This window comes from Lampetra planeri, chromosome 53, assembly GCF_965212315.1.
Source record: "Lampetra planeri chromosome 53, kcLamPlan1.2.h2, whole genome shotgun sequence".
In the NCBI taxonomy this organism is placed as follows: Eukaryota; Metazoa; Chordata; class Hyperoartia; order Petromyzontiformes; family Petromyzontidae; genus Lampetra; species Lampetra planeri.
Genome location: NC_136159.1, coordinates 254,881 through 279,210, shown reverse-complemented (window position 1 = coordinate 279,210; position 24,330 = coordinate 254,881). Strand labels below are relative to the sequence as shown.

Below are 24,330 nucleotides of genomic sequence, written 5' to 3'. Positions count from 1 at the left end.
CTTGAAATACAATAAATATTCACAGTGATGTCTGTAATTTATCTCAAATGTATGAAAATGCAATTACATTTTAAACAAAAAACCCTTATTTCAGAAGATTGCTCTGATTCTATTAAGTGTATTTGCTGTCATGAATCCATTCAGGAACAAATATAATTAAATATCTGGTGATTACGTTTTGATGATTGTACTGTATTACCTTTATTTTATTATAAAATAGCAAATTATGGTTTTAGTTTTTCATGAAATGCATGTTCCTGCATAGGAGATGATAACTCCAGCTCCTTTGGGTTACATGGAATAACAAACAAAAAACAATGAGAGGCCAGGCGGCTGAGTCGTGGAGCTAGGGGCTCGCAAGCGGATGGTTGCCGGTTCAAATCATCCCGTCGTGGGACGAGACTCGTCCCGTCAGCACTGCCGGGTGGGTGCCACGCGTCAGCAGTGGCTGGCCTGTGCAGAGACTCGCCCCTGCCATAGCAACGTGGATTTTTATTTTATTTTACCAGATAAGGCTCACTGAGCTATATAGATATTTCCAGAAGCGACCTGGCCACAAATCATAGCTGAACGTAGTGGCTCGTGTGGAAACGTATAGCAGCCAAATACTCTAAACGCGTGACGTTGATTCTAAATTTGGAGGAAAAACCCGGAGGATCCCGAGAAAAATCCACGCGACCACGGGGAAACATTGAAACTCCACAAATTAAAGCAGGCGTCAGGGTTATCCTCGCCACCGCGACCTCCTGTGTACCAGGCGAGGGAGATGACACCTCGCCACCGCGACCTCCTGTGCACCAAGCGAGGGAGATGACACCTCGCCACCGCGACCTCCTGTGCACCAGGCGAGGGAGATGACACCTCGCCACCGCGACCTCCTGTGCACCAGGCGAGGGAGATGACACCTCGCCACCGCGACCTCCTGTGTACCAAGCGAGGGAGATGACACCTCGCCACCGCGACCTCCTGTGCACCAGGCGAGGGAGATGACACCTCGCCACCGCGACCTCCTGTGCACCAGGCGAGGGAGATGACACCTCGCCACCGCGACCTCCTGTGCACCAGGCGAGGGAGATGACACCTCGCCACCGCGACCTCCTGTGCACCAGGCGAGGGAGATGACACCTCGCCACCGCGACCTCCTGTGCACCAGGCGAGGGAGATGACACCTCGCCACCGCGACCTCCTGTGCACCAGGCGAGGGAGATGACACCTCGCCACCGCGACCTCCTGTGCACCAGGCGAGGGAGATGACACCTCGCCACCGCGACCTCCTGTGTACCAAGCGAGGGAGATGACACCTCGCCACCGCGACCTCCTGTGCACCAGGCGAGGGAGATGACACCTCGCCACCGCGACCTCCTGTGCACCAGGCGAGGGAGATGACACCTCGCCACCACGACCTCCTGTGCACCAGGCGAGGGAGATGACACCTCGCCACCGCGACCTCCTGTGCACCAGGCGAGGGAGATGACACCTCGCCACCGCGACGCCCCGCCAGCTTGGCTGTGCAGGGCTGTAAACGGAAGATGAATGCTGATTTGAGCACGAATTCACTTAAATTAAATAACGAACAAATATGTCATGCTGGAACAAATAAACAGATTAAAAAAAACAGCAAGTGCCATTTTTTTAAGTAATAAAATTGCTAGAAAAAATGAAGAATCCGAGAGAGATGTGTGGACAGCATCGACCCCCCCCCGACCCCCCACACTCCTTCAGTGACGTCACGTTGTAAAGAGGCAGGCCGCTCGGCACGGCGAGACCAGAACGGATCGCGGGAGTGGTGGGGGAGCGCTGGGCGGGCGGGCGTGACGCTGCGAGCGAGCGGGCAGCAGCAGCAGCAGCGCTGACGCCGTTCGGGAGCTGTGCAGCAGATTCGGACGCCCGTCTCGTCTTAGCCATGGCTGTCATTCCGCTGGCATCTTCCGTCTTCGGTAAGAGGGAGGAGGTCTCTGTGTGTGTGTCTGTGTTTGGGTGTCTGTCGTGTGGGTGCACACTTTAGTTTGGAATTCTTGTTGATGTTCCGAGTGAAACATTGTGGAGCTTGCTGTTGGTGTTTGTTTTTCTAGGAGGTCTCGGCGTCGTGCGTGTGGAGATGCTGCTCGCTAACGGAACATGCCCCAAGAGTCTGTTTAAAGCTCTACGGGGAATATTTGTCTATTCGCGTGTGTGGAGTCTCCAAACCCGGTGACTCGAGTTAGATTCGCGCTCACGGCCCACATCAGTGACGATTATCTGAACCAATTCTGGACCTCCTCTAGCTCGACTCGGCCAAAAATTAGTAAGCTTCAACATTGGGGAGACAAATGCGGCCACCCACCTCCTCGTGCGCTGTCCCGGTCTTCAGAGGTGCTCGCTAAGAGCACTTGCCCCAACAGTCTGTGAAGGCTACCGGGGAATCCTTGCCTCTGTGTTGTGCGCACCAGTGGCTTTCATGCGGTCTCACTATAATAATAATGGCTTAGATCGCCGTATTATAGATGTGTCGCAACCCTGGCAAATCGCCCGAAGATGCTGGATGTAATTACCAGCGAAACGTCGTGCTACTCAAATGCTATATGTTGTGGATTCACTCTTCAAACAGACCAGTGGGCTGAAGAAGTAACTAATTGGCGTTTTGTTAACGTGACATATTTATTACTGATTGGCCGTGTCGGGTGGTGGAGGGTGGCGACACATTTATAATAAAGCGATCTAACCCAAACACCTCTATTATGAACGGTCTAATAATGGCATTTGCCCCCCCCATCCCCCCGCGACTATATAATGACTCGTCACAGCCACCTCTGAGACACACTGAAGCTTTCGCTAAGTTGTCCCCACCTGAAGAAGGACGCTTGTGTTGCGCCCGAAACGTCGTGACTTAATTTAGTTACATTTTTTACCTACGTGACTTTACCGAAAAAACCAAAGAGTATGATGAATACATTGAAATTGAATGTGTGTAGATAGAATTCTAATTGAGTCTGTATAATTAATGAATTTTAATTGAATGTGTGTATAATGAATGAATTAGAAATGAGTTTGTATAATGAATGAATTATAATTGAATGTATAATGAATGAATTATAATTGAATGTATAATGAATGAATTATATTGAATGTTTGTATAATGAAGGAATGCATTCTAGTTGAGTCTGTGTTTAATGAATGAATGTGCACGATCACTAGTGTACATTGCTTTGTGTGTGCGCGTGCGCACACAAATTATTTTTTTGTCTGTTTAATGTGTGCAGTTTTAATACATATTTGATGCACATCACTCACGTGCTATCCTGCATAGCTTGTACATGTGTGTGTGTGTTTAATATTGGAACCGGTCCTGGGCCTCTTCTAGATCTACTTGGTCTGAAATTAGTAACCTGGTTGCCCTGTGTAAACATTAGTACTGGGGAGACAAAGGCGGTCGGGCGTGGTGTTGACCACCCACCTCCTCGTGGGCCGTGCCGGCCTCCGAGCTCTTGCCCCGACAGTCGATTACCGGCTGTCCGGGGGATTTGTGGTGAGCATTGGCAAGACTCATTTACGGAGGTGTGAAGGGAATTATACTGCAGTTCGCTCGCTCCTCGGTGATGAGATTTGTGCCGGGCCATGTGTTGCGCAACACTCGCTCGAGTCTGCGCGGTCGCCCAGAGGAATTGGATGCAAAGTTACAAACTTAGCCCAGCGAATCACGCCGTCGGCAATTTGTATCTATGTTCAACTTCTTTCGCACCGTACATAGCCAACCACCAATAAGTAGTCAGTCATAGATTCAAAGGTCGAAGTGGTATACAGTATGCCTACTCAGAGCCAGTGGTGCAGAGTCAGTGGTGGGAATTCCACATTCCTATGGCAGGGGGGAAATCGTGATATAGAACAACCAACGCTGGGCCTTCATCGTCAAGTAGCACTCGTTTAGCGACCCGGGAAGGATGCTAAGGCAGAGTCGCTCCCGCTCGCTCGAGCGCAATGTGCATCGATCGGGACCATAATATGTATTTAATACTCCGAATATTTAATTCTGGCTCATGCTCGGGTGTAATGATTTACTGCTCGTGCAATTGACGCCGATATAATTAATAGAAGAGAAACACCTGCCCCCAGGTGCTCTGCGTGCGTTGAAGGCTCCTCCCAGTCTCGGGGCAGTAACAAGGGGATGAGTCTCGAGCGGCAGCGCACGGACAGCGAGGCTCCCGCGAGCGAGAGCCGTCGACTGGCGGTGAAGCGAAGCCTCCTCCCGCCGACAGTGGCACAAGCTCAGCACGGGCCTCCACCTCCGTTTGGGTGTCACGGGGGCGAGATGTTAATTACCTCGCCTGGTATACAGGAGATCGTGGGTTCCATCCCCACCCTGTATATGTGGAGTTTAGTTTGCGTGTCTTTCTCTCCGTGGTCGCGTGGATTTTTTCCTCCACATTTAGAATCGATATCACACTTTAGGGTATTTGGCTACTATAGATTCGCACGTGATAAGCCACTTCGTTGAGTCATCATTTGTGGCCAGGTCGCTTATGAAAAAGAGCAATACAGCTCAGTGTGCCTTACCTGCTCAAATAGAATAATACAAAAGCTGCGGCTGGATATGTTGTGATCTGGAAACATTCCCACGTTAACGTTGTTTAAGTTGCGTCTCGTGTGTAGGCCGCAAGCAAGTCGATAGCCACGTGTATCCTGCATTGACTCAGAAGGACCACAGGATATGTGCACGGTTTCATTTCCAGTGCCGTTGTTGGAGACGCATTAGTGCGTCTGCAACCCTTCTCGTGTCCAAGGCGGTTATCTGCGAGGTTGTTGTTGTCGCCAGAGTTGTTGCTATCATGCGTATGATTAGTCGGTATCAAAAATACACACTCCATATCGTGTCATCGAGCTCCTTGTGCAAGAGGATTGCGTAGTGAATACTGGCGGTGAAGTGTGTATGTAGAACTTATTTCACGCCTTACATAGTCAACTGTGCTAATTGGATGTTCGGGGGAAGGACAACAACCGAACACAAAAATAGTTCAAGATAAATTAGTTTTAAATCGAGGTTTCTAAGTGCATTTCTCCAGTCGCTTCCTAATATCAGAAAGAAGAGAATTCCAAAAGGCCGCAGAAGCGCATCTGAAAGCGCGTGATGCAGTGGCCGTCTTTGTTCGATGGTTAGCAGCCAAAATCCACCGCAAGGATGCACCTGAAGATATATTAACTGGAGATTATTTCAGTCTTCATGACCAACACCCCATGCAGATGCATTTAATAGTGAGTCTCAAGACTCATTTTCAGGAGGGTCGTGCTACGCTGGGATGTTTGTCCGGTTCTGTTGTTCGTTAAGACTTTGGCTTCGCATCGGAGGGAACCGGAGAATCCGGACATAACCACGACTTAAGGTCGGTGGTGACACTGAAAGCTCCACACGGAGAGAAATAAAAATCCATTTGCTGCATTGCAACATTATGTCCACCGTGCAGCCCAAGGCTATGAACAGGTGCCATTGACATGCAGTCTCCCATCCAAGTACTGACGAGGTTCAAACCCTGCGTCGCTTCTGTCAAGAAGCGATGAGATCCCGTGTCGTAAAACCAAGCAAGCCTGACTCTGCTGATGAGGCACTGTGTGTCGAAACCGGTCTAGACTTTGCTGGTCTTGAAACATTGCTGCTGTAACTATGCACTCCAAGAAGGCCATGGGGCTGATGGGTTGTGTTAGATTTTTTTTTGTCTGTGCAAAGAGACGGCTTTGTGAAGGAGACACATTTTCTGCTAATTTATTTTTATTTCGTTTACAGGTTGGTAGATGATGGTCACCAATTGTTATAAAAAAAAGAATTAGCATTGCAGTTGATCTTCCGTAAAGTAAAACAAGTCAATGGTGGCAGCCCTGCAATTGCTTGCTCACGTCACTGTTGGCGAAATCTCCCTCCCCTGCGGGGAACTCGAGAGAGCCTTTCTCGTGGGTATTGGGACGTACCCACACTTTACCCCACCGCCACACGTGACTTGCCGATCAACCAACTGCGGTTGTTACTTATTCATACTCGTGGCTGAACAGAGGTGATGGGCTGATGTAAGGAACTTGTCCGTCACTTCAACTGCCATGCCGGCGACCTCGTGATCGCCAGCGCAGGGTGCTGCCCGTGTACAGATGACACCAGCGGGCAGCACTGTCCCAGCGTTGCCACGGGTGTCGTAATGTTCGAGCTGCAGACGTCTTATTTATTGTGTAAATTATCGACGTGAAGAAACAGGGTAAACCGAAATCAAATTAAAGTCGCGATCTCGATGGCGCGGGTGTTCCATTTATCTCTCGGGGAAGGGCAATGAGATATCAGTTTCATCTGCAGACAGACCCAAATTTCATTTTGAGTTCCAAAAAAAGGATTTATATATTTTATTAACTTCCACCAATGTTAACATTTCATCAACAGCAGTGGGAACTGTCTTCTTCGTACATGGGGGGGGCGGGGGTGGGCACTGTTGAATTACCCTTCTACCCCATCAGACGAGTAACATTCAAAACAAGAGACCGCCGACATGCGTCAGCTACGATGTTGTGAACTGCTGAAACAATTCATGCTGGGAAGCAGGCTAAAGTAAATATATATATACTGCGCTTTATATAGCTGACCTCTTCTGTCTGGTGAACCCCACCGTGTAGATGCGGCGCGCGTACCAACAATATCTGGCAAACCAGCAACAAATATGTAACAGGCATGACTTCACTGCTGATGAGACCCCAAAGGTGGAGAGTCGTCCAAAGGTTGTTTGTTGAACCAGATGCTGCTGCTTGGCATGAGAGCAAAGTGACGATGTGTCATGCCAATAGAGCTATTGCACGCTGTCCATCTGGGGATACAGAATGATGATCATTGGCCTTAGAACAAATTGCTCGGATTCCACTTAATCCTGTCAACATCTCGGAAGCTAAGCAGACTTGAGCCTAGACAGTGCGTGGAAGGGTGGCCACCACGCATAGCGGGCATGTTCAGCAATGGCAATTGTTGCACTGCACTTCTATGCTCCTACATCTATTCGCCACCCACCTTCACCCACCCGCAATGACCCAGTGTGGTGAAGTATGGTCAAATAACCCAGGCACGACCTGCATGGCGCTGTGAGGCCTTCATTGAGCGGTGGATTGACAAAGGGCTGTAAATGATTATCGTTATAATTGTTATCGTGTTATAATCGTTATAATTGTTATCGTGTTATATCACCACAACCATAAATGGCAACCATGGTGAGTAACTTTGTTGGTGGGTCACCAACCAGTATAACAACACTAACCACCAACAATTTCTAACATTTTATCTGAAGTGAATAACTAAATAAGCTCATCACAATTTAGCATTACAAATTTAGATTTGGGGGTAATCATATCCCCTTCCCCGTAAGACCACGTTTTTTTGTTATCAGCAAAAATACATTGATTGCATTGTTATTATTATTATTAACACAGCGCCCTAGTTGAAAAGGTTGACATTTCTGGACCGTGTCACGGTGGTGAAATGTTAAATACCTCGCCTGGTATAAAGGGGGTCGTGGGTTCGATCCCGACCTGCTGTATATTTGGAGTTTGCGTGTCTCGCTCCTCGTGGTCGCTTGGATTTTTCTCCGGGTCCTCTGGTTTTTCCCTCCAAATGTTTTAGAATCAACATCACGCGTTTAGAGTATTTCGCTGCTATAGATGTCCACGTGATAAGCCACTTCGTTAGCTCTCATTTGTGTCCAGGTCGCTTCTGAAAAAGAGATACAGAGCTCAGTGGACCTTACCTCGTAAAATAAAAATAGCTTTAGTTTTAAATGTCTAAACCCGCCCCTACAGGAAGAGCCGCATTCAGTTTCAAGATATTTTTTTTCAGCAGGGTCCTGAATTGGCATGTTTGGCCAGCCCTGTTATTCGTGAGTCGTTCTGCCTGTGGGAGTAAACCATGGTACCTGGAGAAACCGCACTCCAACGAGGAGATCAACAGGAAGGCCTCTGAATAATAAACGTGTTGGGGAACCCCGTTTAGCTGTGCTGCCATCTCCTGGCCACACTGCACTCAAGCGGGTTTGAGAGATTCACAAAACTCTGTGATGGTACAACACGCAGCAAGGTCTGCTCATTAATGTCAATCCCAATCCCTGGCTCCTATAACCCTCCATGTAAAACGTCATTGCCGACGCTAACGATGCTTCGCCCAAGTCTTTACTTAACCTCACCACTACCCCGGACGTCGCGAGCTGGCTCAGAGGTCAGAGCTCTGGGTCGCCACCGCTGAGATCCTGAATGTGAACCCAGGCTGCCGCCCGTGATTGTCGCCATCGTCAGTGTGGCGAGTTGATGGCCTCAGGCACCAACGGCAGCACCACCACCTAAAAACACCCCCCCCCCACCGCTTCCTCATCAATTGCGTCCGGTACATGTTATTGCTAAGTTTCAGCACTGAGAATAAAAAAATAGCAGCTTCACTGCCGTGAGATGAAAACATTTCCACCCCTAAGTATGGATAAGAGATCACTTGAAGACATTTCAGAAGTAGTTCTACAATCGTTTCTTCTGAGTGCCACTCTCTTCTGCACGGATTGGCGCACAGCTACTCCGCAACAGTCTCACGGACTGACGCAGACAGGAACAGGGGAGACAACATTTGGGGAAGGAGGGGGGGGGTTAAAAAGCCAAGGTAAACGCACACACAATCAAAATTAAGCCATTATTCCCTAAGCTGATCACTGACAACATTAACCTGAACTATAACCCTAAACTCCTGTTTCCTCCACTCGATCCCTACCCCTTGATGGCCGTGACGACAGAGGAGCGCGAGGCGCCGGTGTCGCTCACGCGGAGCCGTGGGCGCGTGCCGCGCTATTGCGACAGCCGCTCGTCCATCGCCAAACTTGGATGGGAAACCATTAGCGGGCATGGCTCTGGCAGGCGTGAGACATCTGGCAGTGAAATCCCTGCATCTGAGTAATGGATACAGTTCACAATCATAACCAAGAGGTTTTTTGTTCTTGTTGCAGTTCATTTTCCTTTCCTTATCTCTCACAGACTACTCGCCTCGCGCATTTAGATTTTGCCAACACATATTTATGAAAGTGTACCTGTGTGAACGCTTGGTAGAAAAACATACAATAGGAGATTATATATTCTATAGTCACAGTGACCTGTTCAATTGAGGCATTGGTGTTCATCTCCTGTTGACAGTCAGTAGTGTAAATTCGACATTCCTATGGCGGGAGCGAGTCTAGCCATACGACAACCGCTGCAGACATGTCCACCATGTGGTGCTCGTCACCTGACCCCGGAGGGATGATCCCAGTAGTATTATTGTTTATACAATTTGTTTTTATTTTATTATTTATACAATAATTTGTTTTTACTTTACCGGGTAAGGCCCACTGAGCGATGTCGCTCTTTTTCAGACGCGACCTGGCCACAAATGGTAATAAGAATAATAATAATGTACATTTATTTGTAACGTCTCAAAGAAGTGGCTTATCACGTGGAAATCTAAAGAAGCCAAACACTGTGTTGAGAACCATTGGACCAACGTCGGAATAACGTTCCACATTTACCGGGGTGGGCTGAGTAAACCCGACCCACCCCGGATTTGAACTTGCAACCTTCCGTTTGTGAGCCGTTTCTCTCTGCCGCCTGAGCACGCAGCCGTGTGGAATGTTGATAGCGCCTTGCGTTATGTGACGTGAGACTTGATTAATGATTTTGCATTATTTGCAGATGCTTCGCGTAATGGATCTACCCCCCTCCCTTCTCTCCGCATCTTTACTTAATGAGCCACAATAATATTTACCAGCCCCGGGTGACACTTCAAAACGTTAAATTGGATACGAAAAAAAAGTACAAAGTGGAAGTAAAGAAGATTGATTTATTTACGATCTTTTTGTTATTTTTAATTTCAATATCAATTACGAGCAGGCGGGAGGAATGTTTGTGGATTTCTAATGGATGATTGGTGTCCCAGTAAACATTGTTATTCTATTCTGTCTCTTTTACCAATAAATCAGTTGGGGGTTCTGCCCATTGGGGACCCGAAGCAGAGATTATTTTTGAGAACCCCTCCCTACCTCCCCCCCCAACCCAATTTTGATAAACTCCCGGTGCGATGGCAGAAGAGATATTGACAAGAAATGGAGATGAAGCGAGATGTCTTTTAAATCATCTAGATTGAAAACTAATTTCTTTAGAACTGCTTTTGTGTTTAGTTTGTTGTTCTTCCCCCGCACCTTCGACTAGCACGGTTGGCAACGTTTGATTCGAAAGAAGTTCAACATACATACAGTACATGTGTGCGAAAGAGTCTTGAGATGAGAGAAGACCGAAACGGATGAGACAGAGAAGTAGTCAGGTGTGAGAGATGCGGGCAAGAGAGAGAGACAGATGTAGGGAGAAGAGTGAAGAGAGCCACACACAAGATGAGAATGAGAGAGATTACATAGCTTGGGTGTTTGTGTATTACAATGTATGTTAATTATATATATCTTAATTGGGATTTGAATTTGAGCCGACAACTTGCTGCACTATTTCTCTTGGAGTCGGGTGAGCCCTCGGGGTACTTTGCGTGCCCCCCGTGAGCTTTCTGCCTTTGCTTGTTTAACACCCAGCAACTGCACACCACCCCACCCCTCTGTGCCCACCGCCTCCCGTGCCCACCCCATCCCGTGCCCACCCCTCTGTGCCCACCCCTCTGTGCCCACCACCTCCTGTGCCCACCACCTCCTGTGTCCACCTCCTTCCGTGCCCACCCCCTCCCGTGCCCACCCCTCTGTGCCCACCCCATCCCGTGCCCACCCCATCCCGTGCCCACCCCTCTGTGCCCACCCCTCTGTGCCCACCACCTCCCGTGCCCACCCCATTCCGTGCCCACCCCATCCCGTGCCCACCCCTCTGTGCCCACCCCTCTGTGCCCACTCCTCTGTGCCCACCACCTCCCGTGCCCACCCCCTCCCGTGCCCACCCCCTCCCGTGCCCACCCCCTCGCGTGCCCACCCCCCTGTGCCCACCGCCCCCCTGGGCCCGCGTGCAGCCGACACCCCCTCTGTGCTCTTCGGGGTGCTTGGCGTGCTGGCGCTGGTGCTGGTGCTGTCGCTCACCGCCTTCGTGTGGGTGTGCTGCCAACGCGCGCCGCCACCGCCGCGGCGCTCCTTCTCCTCCTGCTCCTCGTCCTCCACGGGCGCTCGCTCCCGCACCCCCTACCGCTTCGTGCACATGCTCAAGAGCGCCCACATCTACCCCGAGACGCTGGGCGAGCGCCGCCACCCGCTCGCCACCCTCAAGCCGCCGACGCGGCTGGAGGGTGGCGCCGTCCCGGCCAAGGCGGTCGGCGCTCCGCTCGAGGCGCCGGAACTGGGGACGCTGTCCTTCTCGCTCCGGCGCGACGAAAGGAAGGAAGCGCTTCTCGTCCACGTCCAGGAGGCACGGGGCTTGCCTCCGGCCGACGATCTGGCCGCCGCCGCCACCGACCCCTGCGTAAAGCTGCTGATCCTCCCCGAGCGGCGCTACAGGGGGCAGACGCGGGTGCTGCGTGGCACTCGGGACCCGGTGTTCGACGAGACGTTCGCCTTCTACGGCCTGAGCGCCGTGCAGATGGAGGGCTCCGAGATCACATTCGCCGTGCTCAGCTTCGGGCGCTTGTCCCGCGAGGAGGTGATCGGGGAGGTGACCGTGCCGCTGGCAGGCATCGCCGCGGGGCCCGAGGCGGTCGCCTTCTGTCGCCACATCGTCCCACGTGGGATGCAGGTGACGAAACGGCCGCGCAAGTGGAGTCGAGTGCAGTTCGGAATCCTAATCTTTATTTAGCCTGGAGAAATCCGATGAGCTATGAAGCTCGTTTTCACAAATGGTCCAGCAGTTTTCACAGATGTCCGGTAGTTCATATCGACTCCCCGCTATTGCCCATGGGTCGCTCCCCCCACCAAGCGCCGTCAGATTCGGCGGGGCCGGTTTTTATAGTGAGCAAGCAATTGCAGGGCCACACTGCCACCGCTGACAGAAGGGGCTTCCACGAGAGAGAGACTCTCCAGAGGGTGCTTTCGCTTTTTCCCCACACTGGTTATTGGACAGAGGCGGTGGCGTGGAGTGATTTGAGAAGCATCGTTTTTCGACCGCCACGCCGGGAGACTGAATTGAACCGGTGACCTCTGGATCCCCGGCCCAACGCGCCGACTTACACAGCAGCATCGCGACGCTCCGTAGCTGCGGTCACGTCAACGCGCAAGTCGCCTTCGAAAAACTGTACTCTATTTTAAACTATAAACTATTTTTTATTTAGCAGGTAAGGCCTGCTGAGCTATATACAAACGACTGACGCTTCAGGGAATTGTATTGTTTAACGCTGATTTATGTTCAAGCACCATCTTAAGATCTCCTTTGTGTTGACGCGGTTCTTTTTGTGCAGGTTTCTGTTGGCTTCATTGCCGTGAATTGGATTTGGTTTGCTTTGGTCGCGTTGGCGAGACCCAGACCTCTCTTTCAAAACGAGACGCCTATCATGGCCTCTTGAGTTCTCACCCGGCTCAAGAAAATCAACTGGAAATAAATCCAAGTCGCACCCTACCTTGAATGGATGGGATCACAGTGGGGTGGCACTCGTGTTGGCTCTGGCAGAGCAAGCAGCACTGTGGGCCACCCGCCTGCAAAGTGTGTTTTTTATGACCCTAGTTCACTCACACTGTCCGAGAATCGGATTTGTGAAAGCGCCGAGTAAATCCACCCCTTGTGCCCTTCTTCTCGTGTTTTTTTTTTGCTTTGCGATGCACATTTCAGATAATTCAAATGTGGAGTCACGACTGAAAAATCGCTGAAGTATTTCCTCTCCTGTTTCCCGTTCACACAGTGCCTACGGTCTGAGCTCGCAGCCCGCAAATTGCAGTTGTGCGCACACACACAAACGAGACATCATTGTCCCGCGGGGCGATTACCGCACGCGCCACGTACCCTGTGACCCGAGTTCGATTCCCGGTCACGGCTCATGTCGGTGGCGAGTTCCATCAGACCGATCCAGAATCAGAATATTTATTTATCCTGGAGAAATGCGATGAGCTATGAAGTTTTTTTCCACAGATTTTGCCCTCTCCTACGCCCCTTCATCAACTCGAGCTGACGAGCGTGGTGAAGTATGGTTTAAAAAAACACCACGAGACCTTAATTCATTGGTGGATGGAGAATAACTGGAATTTATTATGTTTGATTTATCAATAAAACACAATTTTTTCACGGAACGAGCCGCTGCTTTGCAAGAAATAGAGCTGCAATTTTTTTCTGTACTTTTTCAGCTCACTGCCACAAAACAGTACAGCATAAAAAATGTAAAGCATCGGATAAAAAATACATGAATATGCTGGAGGCAGTCCGGGCACCCCCAGTGTGTACGCGCTACCTACCGCCCACTCCTAACCGAGGCCACCTTCCCTTCTTCCCGCGACCCAGAAGCCTCATGGCTGCACGGTTAAGCAAATTATCCGGCGATGCTGCTTCTGCTGCTGTTGGCATTGGTACACAAGCACAATGAATAACAAATCAAACGCACTCGTCAATAATAATGCCGAGTGTGGCTTTAACAGAAAAAGTATATAATAGGTGACTTGCTCTTTATTAACCAATTTAAATAGTCACGCAATGGTAAAAAGAACACTGTGTTTTGTGGTAAAAGAAAATCAGTGTCCCCAACAGTTCCGCTACCACTGCCCACGGGCCTGTGGAGACCACCACCAGGGGCCTCGGCACCACGTGATGGGAGCCATTGGTCCACTCCTCCTGCCCCGCACCAGCGGCAGCTCCAGAGCCATTCTCATTGCCTCCCCTTTATCGCTTACCAGCACGTGCCACAGCCACCTGTCGATGTACATAACATATGCCTGTGATGTACATTTCTAACCTTAGCATGCTTTTGCTTAATTTTTCAAACAACTTGAACGTTTGGTCACGACTAAGGCAATCATTGTACTCATTCTCGTCGCATTTACACTTCAAACGTTACATTCTGTGTTCACATCGTGCAAACAATTTTTTACACGTAATTTTATTTTACACGTAATGCTATTTTAGACGTACTTTGAAAAGAACTGATTGTACAGTAGTTTTCACGCAGCGCTCTGAACCCTGTGACCCGAGTTATATTCCCCGCCACGGATAACATCCGTGAATCAGAATAAGAATGTTTATACTGGAGTAATCTGATGAGCTATGAAGCTCTTTTTCAAAGATGTCCAGTAGGTGGGGTGACATCTTAACTGATCCCACTCTTTGCCCACTTCACCAAATCGGACTGACCACGACGGTGAAGTATGGGGACCACGGCCCTAACTCTGCACCTGCACCGGTGGCATGTCCGGAATCCCTTCTCATCACATCGTCTTTGTCTCTTCTCAACGCGTGCCAAAACCATCGGAGTGTCGCCTGCCTGACCTTCTCTACAATATTAGTGAACCCCCTGCTATGGCTGTAAATCCTTTATTCCTTCTCCCCTCCTTTAAGAGATATTGCCAATATCCATGGAGGCAGCAGAGATATGTTCAGCCCCCAGCTCACCCACCACCCACTTCCACATAGGCGCTCACCTTCGTCAGCACCCTTTAAATGTGGATTACAGGTGCCTTGACAATCAGGGTTGAGGAATGCGTGCGATAAAAAGGCTTTGCGTTTTATTTGTCAGTCGGCGCCTGACTACAAAGTCAGTTCCTGTGGCGGGCGACTTTTGTCGTGGCAGTTGAATGTGTGAGAGAATAGAAAAAAAACTACAATGTGACTAGCAAATGAAAGATTGGCTGTTATTAAATTTCATGAACTGCGACCTGCACATCAAAATGTCACGTTTCCGTCTGCACTGTGCATGAAACATTAATCGTACTTTAAATAACCATGAGTAGAAAATGTATTTTTATATCAGCAAGTTTCCAAAGAAAGATTCAAAAACAGATACATTTAATTTTCACATCGCGGTAAGGCATGTATGTGTACATACACACATATATGTGTATGTACACACACATAGATATATGCTAATTGATGATGCCATGGTGTAATGGTTAGCGCGCTGGCCCTGCTGTTTCCAGAGGTCGCTGGTTAGATTCCATCTTTCATAGGAAACTTCTTTTTTTAAATATTATTTTTGAAATAGAAACTTGAAGAAATCCTTCTGCTTCTGTCCATCCAGCAGTTGAATTGGGTGCTCCACAGTCCATCGCGTGTGGTACGGTTAAGTGTGATTACTCCTAACCACAGTTTAGACGTTTGGTGAACACCCTCCAGAAAGGCACTCTAGAATTCTCTCTAACAGGGGCCCCTTCTGCCAGCGGTGGCGTGAGCACAGAATTGCAGCGCTGCTCCTTTTGACCTTTGATACGTGTAAATGAATGGGTGTACATTAATAATTTTACAACACGTTACGTAATTCATAATTGATGTTTGGGTTAGGCCACAAAGTGATCTGACTAATATTCTGTTGTAAGGCCCTCCACCACCCAGCACAGCCAAAAAAATTAAATCGTCACATGTACGGGTGCTTATCGGGCCCATTAAGATCGTTTCGGCTCGTTCACTGGCAAGTTCTCAAAACCAGATTTTAGCAGCAATTAGATTCGCGACCTTTCACTTGAACTCACATCAATTTCATCCATCAATAATAACCCTAAATTAGTTTTATGTTCACGTAACACAATTTTCCATTGGATTAATTATTATGAATTTATTTTTTTCCAAGCTAACTTTCGATAATATAAATGTATTTCATTGAATATTGATTTGTGTTCGTGCCCTATTGTTCACTTCTTCCTTACGTGGTTGATTTTTGCTCCGGTTGCTATTCTCCTCGTCGTCGTCGCAGTACTCGTGTTCGTGATCTCACTTTTGGTAATTTCAGTGACCCAGGTCACTCTTGCAAAATGAGATCATATCCTGGTCTCTTGAGTTCTCCTTGGGTTATACGAAATTAAACAAAACTAAGAGGAGAGGCAGCCAAACACCCCCCAATGCAGGACCTCCCTGACAAAGGATTGTTGAGATTCAATGAGCCATTCCTCGGTAAGATCAACTCAGAAATTCCAGGAATATCACAAATAAAATCCAGGAAGCCAGAATGTATGTATGTTGAACTTCTTTCGCACAGTACGCAGCCAACCGTGCTAATCGGAGGTGTGGATTACACCACGTTATGTGTCGCGGTTGTGTGGGATATTATGCTTTTATCTTTATTATTAATATTGTTAATGTTTTTCATGTTATCTTGTTCTTGCAGAAACCTGCCGGGGTTGGAGAGCTTTTGGTCTCTCTGAGTTTCACGCAGGCCGACAGCCGCCTGACCGTGGTCATCTTGAAGGCCCGGGGTCTCCACAAGAGGGACACTGGCTCGTCGCTCGGTATGTAGGGGAGGGCAAAGTGGATTGTCCCACACTGCTGCTCTCAGATGCGCCCCTGCGGTCTCTCTGTGTTTTTGTTCGTGTGTCTGCAGCGTCTGTGTGCGTATGAATGAGTGCTGGATTCTTGAGGGTACAACTCAAGGCGTGATTATTATTATTATCATGTATTCCATTGTTTACCCAGGCAAGCCTCAATGAGTCCTGCCTAGTTATTCACAGGGGGGGGGGGGCAGCGTTCGATGTTGCTGTGTAGTCCAAATGGAGTCATTTGCAAGGTTGTTTTGTAAGTATTGGAATGGCCGGTCAACACCAGTTACATTTGATGTTTTTTTAGCTATGGGACAAAACCAGAGAACCCAGAGAAACTCCATGTGGAAAAGGGGAAGAACGCACGAAGCCGCCACAGAAGAGCACCCGAGTCAGGAATGGAACCCAGGTGCTTGTTGCTGTGGGGCACGAGTGTTACCTCTGGACCACTCTGCCACCAAATTAACCCAATGATCCCCTGTGGGCTGGTGTAACCAGGAGGTTCTTACCAGTATTAACCCTTTCCTGTTCCGAGACGTCTGCAAGTTGCAGGGTGGGTCCCTCTGACTCTCAGAACGTGCAAGCTGTTAACATTAATTCCATTTAGAGCGCGCCGTTGCTTTGAAAGACGTTGTACTAACCTCAGAGAACCGTAGTGACATGACCGCATTCTATGATAGCTCTCGCCAAACTGTGCCACATGCCCTCCTGCATGGCCTCGCGGGAGCCTCGGTACCGATAAAGTTATTTTATTTGGTTTTTCATCCGGTTCCTTTACAATAACGCACACGTACATCATCTGAACGGTATCCGAAGACAAATTTAGGACGGACACGTACGTCATCGGAATGGGAAAGGGAAAAAATATGTATTATTGACCAAGTGTGAGCTCATCGACACGTGTCAGATGCATGGACTCTGACGGAAAATGGAACAAGAGCAGGAATGTATGGCGGGGAAGCGCGGAGCGATATGTGCCTGGACCTATTCAGGGAGACGCACAGAGGGACACACGCAGCAGAAAACCAAGTCAGGTCAGGGATCGCAACGGCTGCAAAGGAAAGTCAGTGGACTTGGGCAGGACAGATCCATAGAAGGGAATACGGCTGACGAACGTGGCCGGTGAGAACGCACCCAACAGGGCGTCCACGGCGGAGATGGAGCTCTGAAGTGCAGAGGGCAGATGGGTGGTGACAGTGTGGGGAGGCCTTCATCCAGAAGGGCTGACGATGATCGGAGCTGACGATGATAACGATGATGACCCTAAGAGCCCAATGAGCTTCACGTGTTTTTTTTATATTTTTCAAGGGAGGCTTGGATCACACATTCAGACAAATACACAATTAACCTCAGAATAAAAACGCAAAGATGCAACAATTCCAAAAAACGAAAATGTAAATATGCAATAAAGTACCATTATCTGCACGGATAAAACAAATCAAGATTGAAGAGAGTATCCGTTTAACACGTAGGCTTTTGCGACCAATATCATCCATAATACAGTTATTTTTTGGGGTTATATCGCGTAAATATATATTTATATAAATATACATAAATATCTACGAGGTTAGATCGCATATTTATATATTTACGTGATCTAACCCCCGACAACGACCTGTATTGTGGAAGAGAGAATCTCTTATGGTCGTTTTACATTTTCGTAGACGTGATTTGTCCAAACAGATAAGTTACGTTTGAATTATGTTAATTTACTTATAGAGTTAAAGTTAAACCTCAGTTAGAAACGATAATTGAGCACGGACGTGGCGTGAATGATAATAACGGCTGCGTTTCCCGAACTATGGGATGAAAGCACAAACCTCAAACGCCGTATTGAGCGCTCTGAAGCTTTGTGCTTGTGGCACACGATGGGACCGGGAGTCGAGTCAATTGCGCAAAAGAGTCAGAATATTTATTTATAACTTGGGAAGGAATCCAATAAGCTATGAAGCTCTTTTTCATTGATGCCTAGTGCGGGCGTGTCGGCAAGTTACAACAACAAACAAAACACAAACACGACATCAGTGCGACATGGAGAAACAGGGTAAGCAAGTGGTACAATATAATTAATGTATTAATTAGTGAGTTATCGAAGTTTGACTTATCGACATTAGACAAGGCAGCAGAAAGCACAACACAGTTGCAGACCACACCAAGACAGCGCCACACAGCAGTAGCCCTCAATACAATGGCACATTGACATTGAACAATCGACGAGCAGGTAATGGTCAACGTTACAAATCACATTTGCAAGTGTGACTGTATTCAGCACGAATCTACTGCTCCAGGATCTGTGTTTAAAGGGCAGCAGGCACGGGGCAGCAGGCACGGGGCAGCAGGCACGGGGCAGCAGGCACGGGGCAGCAGGCACGGGGCAGCAGGCACGGGGCAGCAAGATTAGGGGGAGAGTGAAGTGAGGCTGGGAAGGAAGTCCCCGAGGCGGACAAAGAGGAGGGCACGGTTCGAGACGAGCAGCAGTCGGAATCTTTATTTCCTGGGGAAATCCGATGAGCTGTGAAGCTCTTTGTCACAGATGTCTAACATGTATCTATACATGTTGAACTTCTTTCGCACCGTACGTAGCCAACCGAGCTAATCGCAGGTGCGCTGGGGTAGGACAACAAACTAAACACAACAAGCAATTCTAAAAAAAGCAGTTCAGTAGGGGCGGGTCAGAGAGTTACACAAAACAACAACACTGCAGGACTGCAAATGATAGGAACAGGAAGGGGCGGTGGGGAGGGTGGTGACTGGGCCAAGATGTCGGGGATGATGTGAGGGTGGCAGTGATGATGAGAAGGGAGGAAGAGACGGAGAAGAGAGAAAGAAGAAACGAGCAGAAGTGAGCTGCACGGAGCAGCGTGTGTGTATGTGTGTGTGCACGCGTGTGTGTGTGCGTGTGCGCGCGTGTGTGTGCGCGTGTGTGTGCGCGTGTGTGTGTGCGTGTGTGCGACTCAGCCTCAAATGAGTACCTGGTGCAGTGTGTAAACATTGCCACTAAGGAGACAAAGGCGGTCGGGCGTGGTGCTGGCCACCCACCCCCTCGTGTACCGTTCCGGCTTTCATAGGTGCTCGCTAACAGCACTTGCCCATACAATCTGTTAAGGCTATATGGGGGATCTTTGTTATCTTTGTGTGCGCGTGTGTGTGTATGTGTGTGTGCATGTGTGCGCGTGTGTGCGTGTGCGTGTGCGCGTTCATAGGGGGCGATGGGGGGGGGGTAAATTAATTGGCTTTGGCATAATGACAGCATGAGTAGACTGCAACTATATTTCGCATCTGTTGAAAAAAAACAATCATTCCTGGCATATATACTCATTAATAGGCAAGTTAACAGAAACTGTGATGTGATGTATATAGTGCAATGTATCTGATCCATAATTCCAAGTGTGCATCCCTCCACGCTTCTTTACGGATGGAGAGGTGCACGCGATCACGTTTAACTGAAGAAAGCCCAGGGTGGGCTTGGGCAGGATGTGGCACGGCTGGACGGGAGTGGAACGCGTTCTGGAATGCCTCCGCTGAGCAGACGGAGCGACGACATCAGTGTGACACATTGTCCTGCCCCCATTTCCGTGCCCCCATTTTGCATGTCGTGGATTTACCCTCCAACACACCGGTGTGCTGAACCAGTAACTAATTTGCACATTTTGTTTACTTGACAAACCTTACTAATCGGCTGTGTTGGGTGGTGGTGGGTTTACCGACACATCTATATTTACACTATATAAACCAAAAAAAAACTTTATTACTGACGAAATCAGGTCGTGCTCAGGCACCTGGGTGAATTGTTACATCGCAAGATAGCGGGAGGTGGTCGTGGCTTTGGGGAAGCCTTCGTTCAGCTGTGGATCGAGTGTGGTTGATGAGGACGAGGAGTCTATTTGTTGCTGTAAGTGTCCACGATGATAATGCACTCCGACGAGCTCTCCTTTGTGGCCAGGTTACTTCTGAAAAAGAGCGACATAGCTCAGTGAGGTTTGTGTGTGCCCTTGCTATGTGATTTACCCCAATTACACATGATGATGAGCGCTTGTGTTGCGTTATTTTAATATGATTTTATTTGATTTATATTTTATTTCCACATACGTGACTTTACCGAAAAAAACAATGAGTATAGTAATTTCTGCAGTCACAAAAGCTTCAATTCTAGATGAATTCACCTCTACGGGGAGGTACCTTTACAATTCTGTCCAAAGCATTTTTCCCTGTGTTGTCTTCTCTACGTGTGTATCTCTACTTGTTGCTATTTTGCTTCGGTGTTTTGTTTACCGTGGTCTGTGTTTTCGTTTTCGTTTTTTCCTATGTCATCCCTCCGTCGTCGTTTACCCACGTTTCCTCTGTTGCCCTCTCCGCCCCCCCTCCCCTCCTCCACCTTTACAATCCGATATAAGTCTCTGTACGTTATTCCTCCAGCGTCTGTCTGTGTGTGCCTCTCCATGTGTGCACGTCTCTTGGTGTGGTGTTGCTCTGGTTGCCCCTCTGTGCTGCTCAAAACATCTCTCCCTGTGTGTCTTCTCTGTGTATGTAGCTCTTGTACCACGTGTCTGTTCACGAGTCCGTGTCCTCTACTTACGTTGGTCTGTTCAGCCCAGAGGATGTGAACAAAAGATTTAGCAGTCTTTTGAAATACGTGGTCAACCAGGTTAGTGTCTAACTGTGTCGTTGGCCGACTGGTTTGCATCACATGATGTTTCTAAGGTTTGTTGAGTTCGCGTCTCCCATCTTCCTGCTGTATTTGCCTCCGTGCAGTTTGGCGTTCCCTGTGTGCTATGTGCGTGATGTCCCTCTGTGTGTGCCCTCGCTATGTGTTTTACCCCATTACACCCGATGAGCGCTTGTGTTGCGTTCGAAACGTCGTGATTTATTTAAATCTAATTTTATTTTCTTTATTTATATTTTATTTCCACATACGTGACTTTACCGAAAAAAACAACTGAGTATAGGTTGAACTGGTGAAGTAAAAAAAAATTCGAGTGGAATGTTTAGAAAGGCTTCACCACCTCCGTTATCTCCTCTGCCCGTGGCTGTCCCCTTCTCCTGTCGAGGTGTTGCGATGGTGCCCCTCGCTTGACAAACGGAACCACTCTGGTCTCATCCACGTGATGCGTGCGTCCCACTCTTTGTTCCGTGCGCGGCGTTTCGAGCCTCATTGGCATTCAGACGCCCACACACGTACAAGTGGTGCTGTGGCGTGTCGGTGTGGTCTGTGGTCTGAACAAGTTAATTATTTCAAACAACAAAACAATTATTTCACGGAATTAATCAGGTAATCTTGAATCTGGAATTGGATTTGCACGAATCATTGTCTCGTAAGCCGGAGGGGTTTTTTTTTTCTGTGAGAGTCAAACAAAAAGGTTTGCCATAAATATTTCTATCAGCATGACTTCCAGGGCAATCATAGCTACTCACAAAGTCCAGCATAAATTGTTATTTCTTTTTTGATCTAGCAATCAGCGGCGTAAAAGCTGCTCACGTCATCTCCCAGGGGCATACAATTCTTGTCCAGACCAGCCACGGAATTCAAAATTTCGAGACCTCATAGAAGAAGACTGCAAGGCTGGAGCCAATGGAACCAATTAGCGCTCCCAATTAAGTTTTGGCTGCGAGGATATTTCAAGTAATCTCGATCCTCATTAAACATTCCCCTGCAATTGCTACTGCGTGTCATAATGTTCCGACGGTAACATGCCTTGCGAATTCCAATTCGTTAAAAACCTCACTTTTTGCGTAACGGTCAATTAACCCCGATTAGCTAAAGCTACTGGCAAAGGCGTGGCAGTTCCAACCAAGAACCAAGTGGCTTTGGGGAAGGGGGCTGGAAGGGGCTGGAGGGGGCAGACCCCCCCCCCGCCCCCCGCTTCCTGCTCAAGGCTCAGTCCCCCATTTCTGAGTGGCTGTCGCCAAGTCAAACAATGCCGGTGCAGCCTTTGCTCATAGACACGAGCGCCGGAGCAGAATGTACGACAAACACCAGCAGATCGCATCACTACTCTTTCACTTGAGCGTTCCTTTAGAGACTTAGAAGACTGGCCGTGTCGTTTCGAGCTTGTCTAAGACTGTGTCCTGTCCTCCGCTGGGTGTTTGTATGCTCCCCCCTTTATAAAGGGTGCGTGTGGGTACTCCTGCCTCTTGTAGAACGTGTGGCCAAATATCCTGCAGGGCTCCGCTCTGGTGGACGCCCTTGCACCAGCAGCATCGTCCGCAGGCAATCGCAGGGCTGCGCCTTTGCCCTTCTCCCCCCCTTCAACGGAGGCTGTGGTGCGGTGCAGGCGCGGCGTGCGTGAAGGTGAGCGCCTTCGCCGGGAGCGAGCGCGTGCTCAAGCGCAAGACCCGCGTGCGCCGGGCCTCCTCCGGAGCCCTCTTCAACGAGTCCTTCGAGGTGGCGCCGGGCGGCGGCGGCGCCACCAGCCTCGAGCTGCTCGTCGTCGTGCACGCGGGAGCCGGCGACGAGGAGGAAGAGGAGGAGGCGGGGGAGGAGGAGGAGGCGGGGGAGGAGGAGGGCGACTCCGACTCCGCCGCCGCCGCCGCCGCCGGAGCGGGGCCGTCGCCGCTGGGCCGCGTCGTCCTGGGCGCCACCGCCGCCGCGTCCCCACGCGCCCGCCAGCACTGGCAGGAGGCGCGGGCCGGCGGGGACGCGGCGGGCCGCCCGTTCGCCCGCTGGCACGCGCTGCAGCCGTGCTAAGCTCGGCGCCGTCGGGTTGCGGCGGTCGCCGTTGCCCCCTCGTCCACGGCCGAGGGGTGGGCGGCGGCTCGCATCGCTCCGACACGAGGCGAGATGCGGCGACTCGCGGCGTCGCATCTCGCCTCGACGCGCTCGGAGTGCACCCCCGAGCGGAAGAAGCTGTCCCTGCGTGGCACAAGGTGACACGGCAGGTGGCCTTCAGGCGGGCATTCGTCTGCCAGTAGGGGGACCACGTCGCTGTGTTTGTGTGTGTGGAGTCTCATTTGAGTAATTTGCGGTGTAATCTTTCGAATTTTTTTAAATTTGGAGCATAATGCCGGTGGCACACGATGGTGCTACTCTTGCGAATCATGTCAGGGGATCATTATCGACTGTGATCGAAGTAGACGGCGCATAGCATTTGTACGGCTTATACAAACGCCGCAGTCGTAACCAAGGCAGCTGCCCCGTTAGAACCACAAACCTCTGCAACAAGCGGCAAACGCGCTACCACTGGGAGCACGTGACCACGTGTTGTACAGCATGATGTTCGACGTTTCGCTGCACGTGCTGGAAGCTGCAGGAGCTCCACGGGCTCTTGAAGAAGCACGCGGCAAATCTTGACTTAAAGTTTTCGTCACTGCAGGAATTCATATTCTTTGGGTCTTTCGGTGAAGTCACGTAGATAGGTTCAAAGAAAATAACAAAAAACTGCCACGTTTCGATCGCAACACAAGCGGTCGTCATCAGAACATATCTACACGACTTTAACAAAAGACTCAAACCATATGAACACCCGGCAAATGCAGAGAAACGTCGGACATCACGTTGCATAACACGCGGCCCAAAAGCACATCGGAGATCAACGTAGTAGCGTAAGCTCGCTCTCCTTTTAAAGATTTACAAGCTGCGGACTATGCGACGCGTTTCAACGTACGTTTGTCCTCAAAGGTCTTCAAGCGGCAGTCTAAACAGCGGTAATTTACGCTCCTGTTTGTGTCTCTCAAGTTTTCTTTTTAAATACATTTGGCCGGCTTACAATCGGGCGAGTCAAATTGTCGCGGCACAAACTTCATACCAACGTTTCGTTCACTTTGGATCATCCACACGAGAGTTGTGGTAATGGATGGACGGAGCTGATGCATTCACACATTCGACCTTAGTTTGAAAATGTAAAGCAAATGGTGATGGTGGTGGTGGCGATGAGGATGAACCAGGGCGATGGGCATGCAGTCGGTGCTGGAGCGTGTCACCACGTCTGGCAGTCCCTGCCCTGAATTTGACGTGGGAATTAAGAGCACAAATTGCCACTTTTTT

The 24,330-nt window shown here is 49.4% G+C and overlaps 1 protein-coding gene across 1 annotated transcript; it reads left to right on the top strand.

Moving 5' to 3' along the window:
• The first annotated feature begins 1,903 nt into the window (after positions 1-1,903).
• Positions 1,904-23,034, top strand: LOC144734766 (synaptotagmin-11-like). Its single transcript, XM_078617128.1, has 4 exons — positions 1,904-1,937; positions 10,994-11,706; positions 16,202-16,322; positions 22,622-23,034. The coding sequence occupies exons 1-4, from the start codon at positions 1,904-1,906 to the stop codon at positions 23,032-23,034; spliced, it is 1,281 nt and encodes a 426-aa protein (XP_078473254.1).
• The last annotated feature ends 1,296 nt before the right edge of the window (positions 23,035-24,330 follow it).

Excerpts from the sequence above, each read along its gene's own strand:
- LOC144734766 (XM_078617128.1), top strand. The coding sequence starts at position 1,904 with ATGGCTGTCATTCCGCTGGCATCTTCCGTCTTCG. Across the intron at positions 1,938-10,993 it reads GCTGGCATCTTCCGTCTTCG|CCGACACCCCCTCTGTGCTC; the intron begins GTAAGAGGGAGG and ends GCCCGCGTGCAG. Across the intron at positions 16,323-22,621 it reads GGACACTGGCTCGTCGCTCG|GCGCGGCGTGCGTGAAGGTG; the intron begins GTATGTAGGGGA and ends GGTGCGGTGCAG.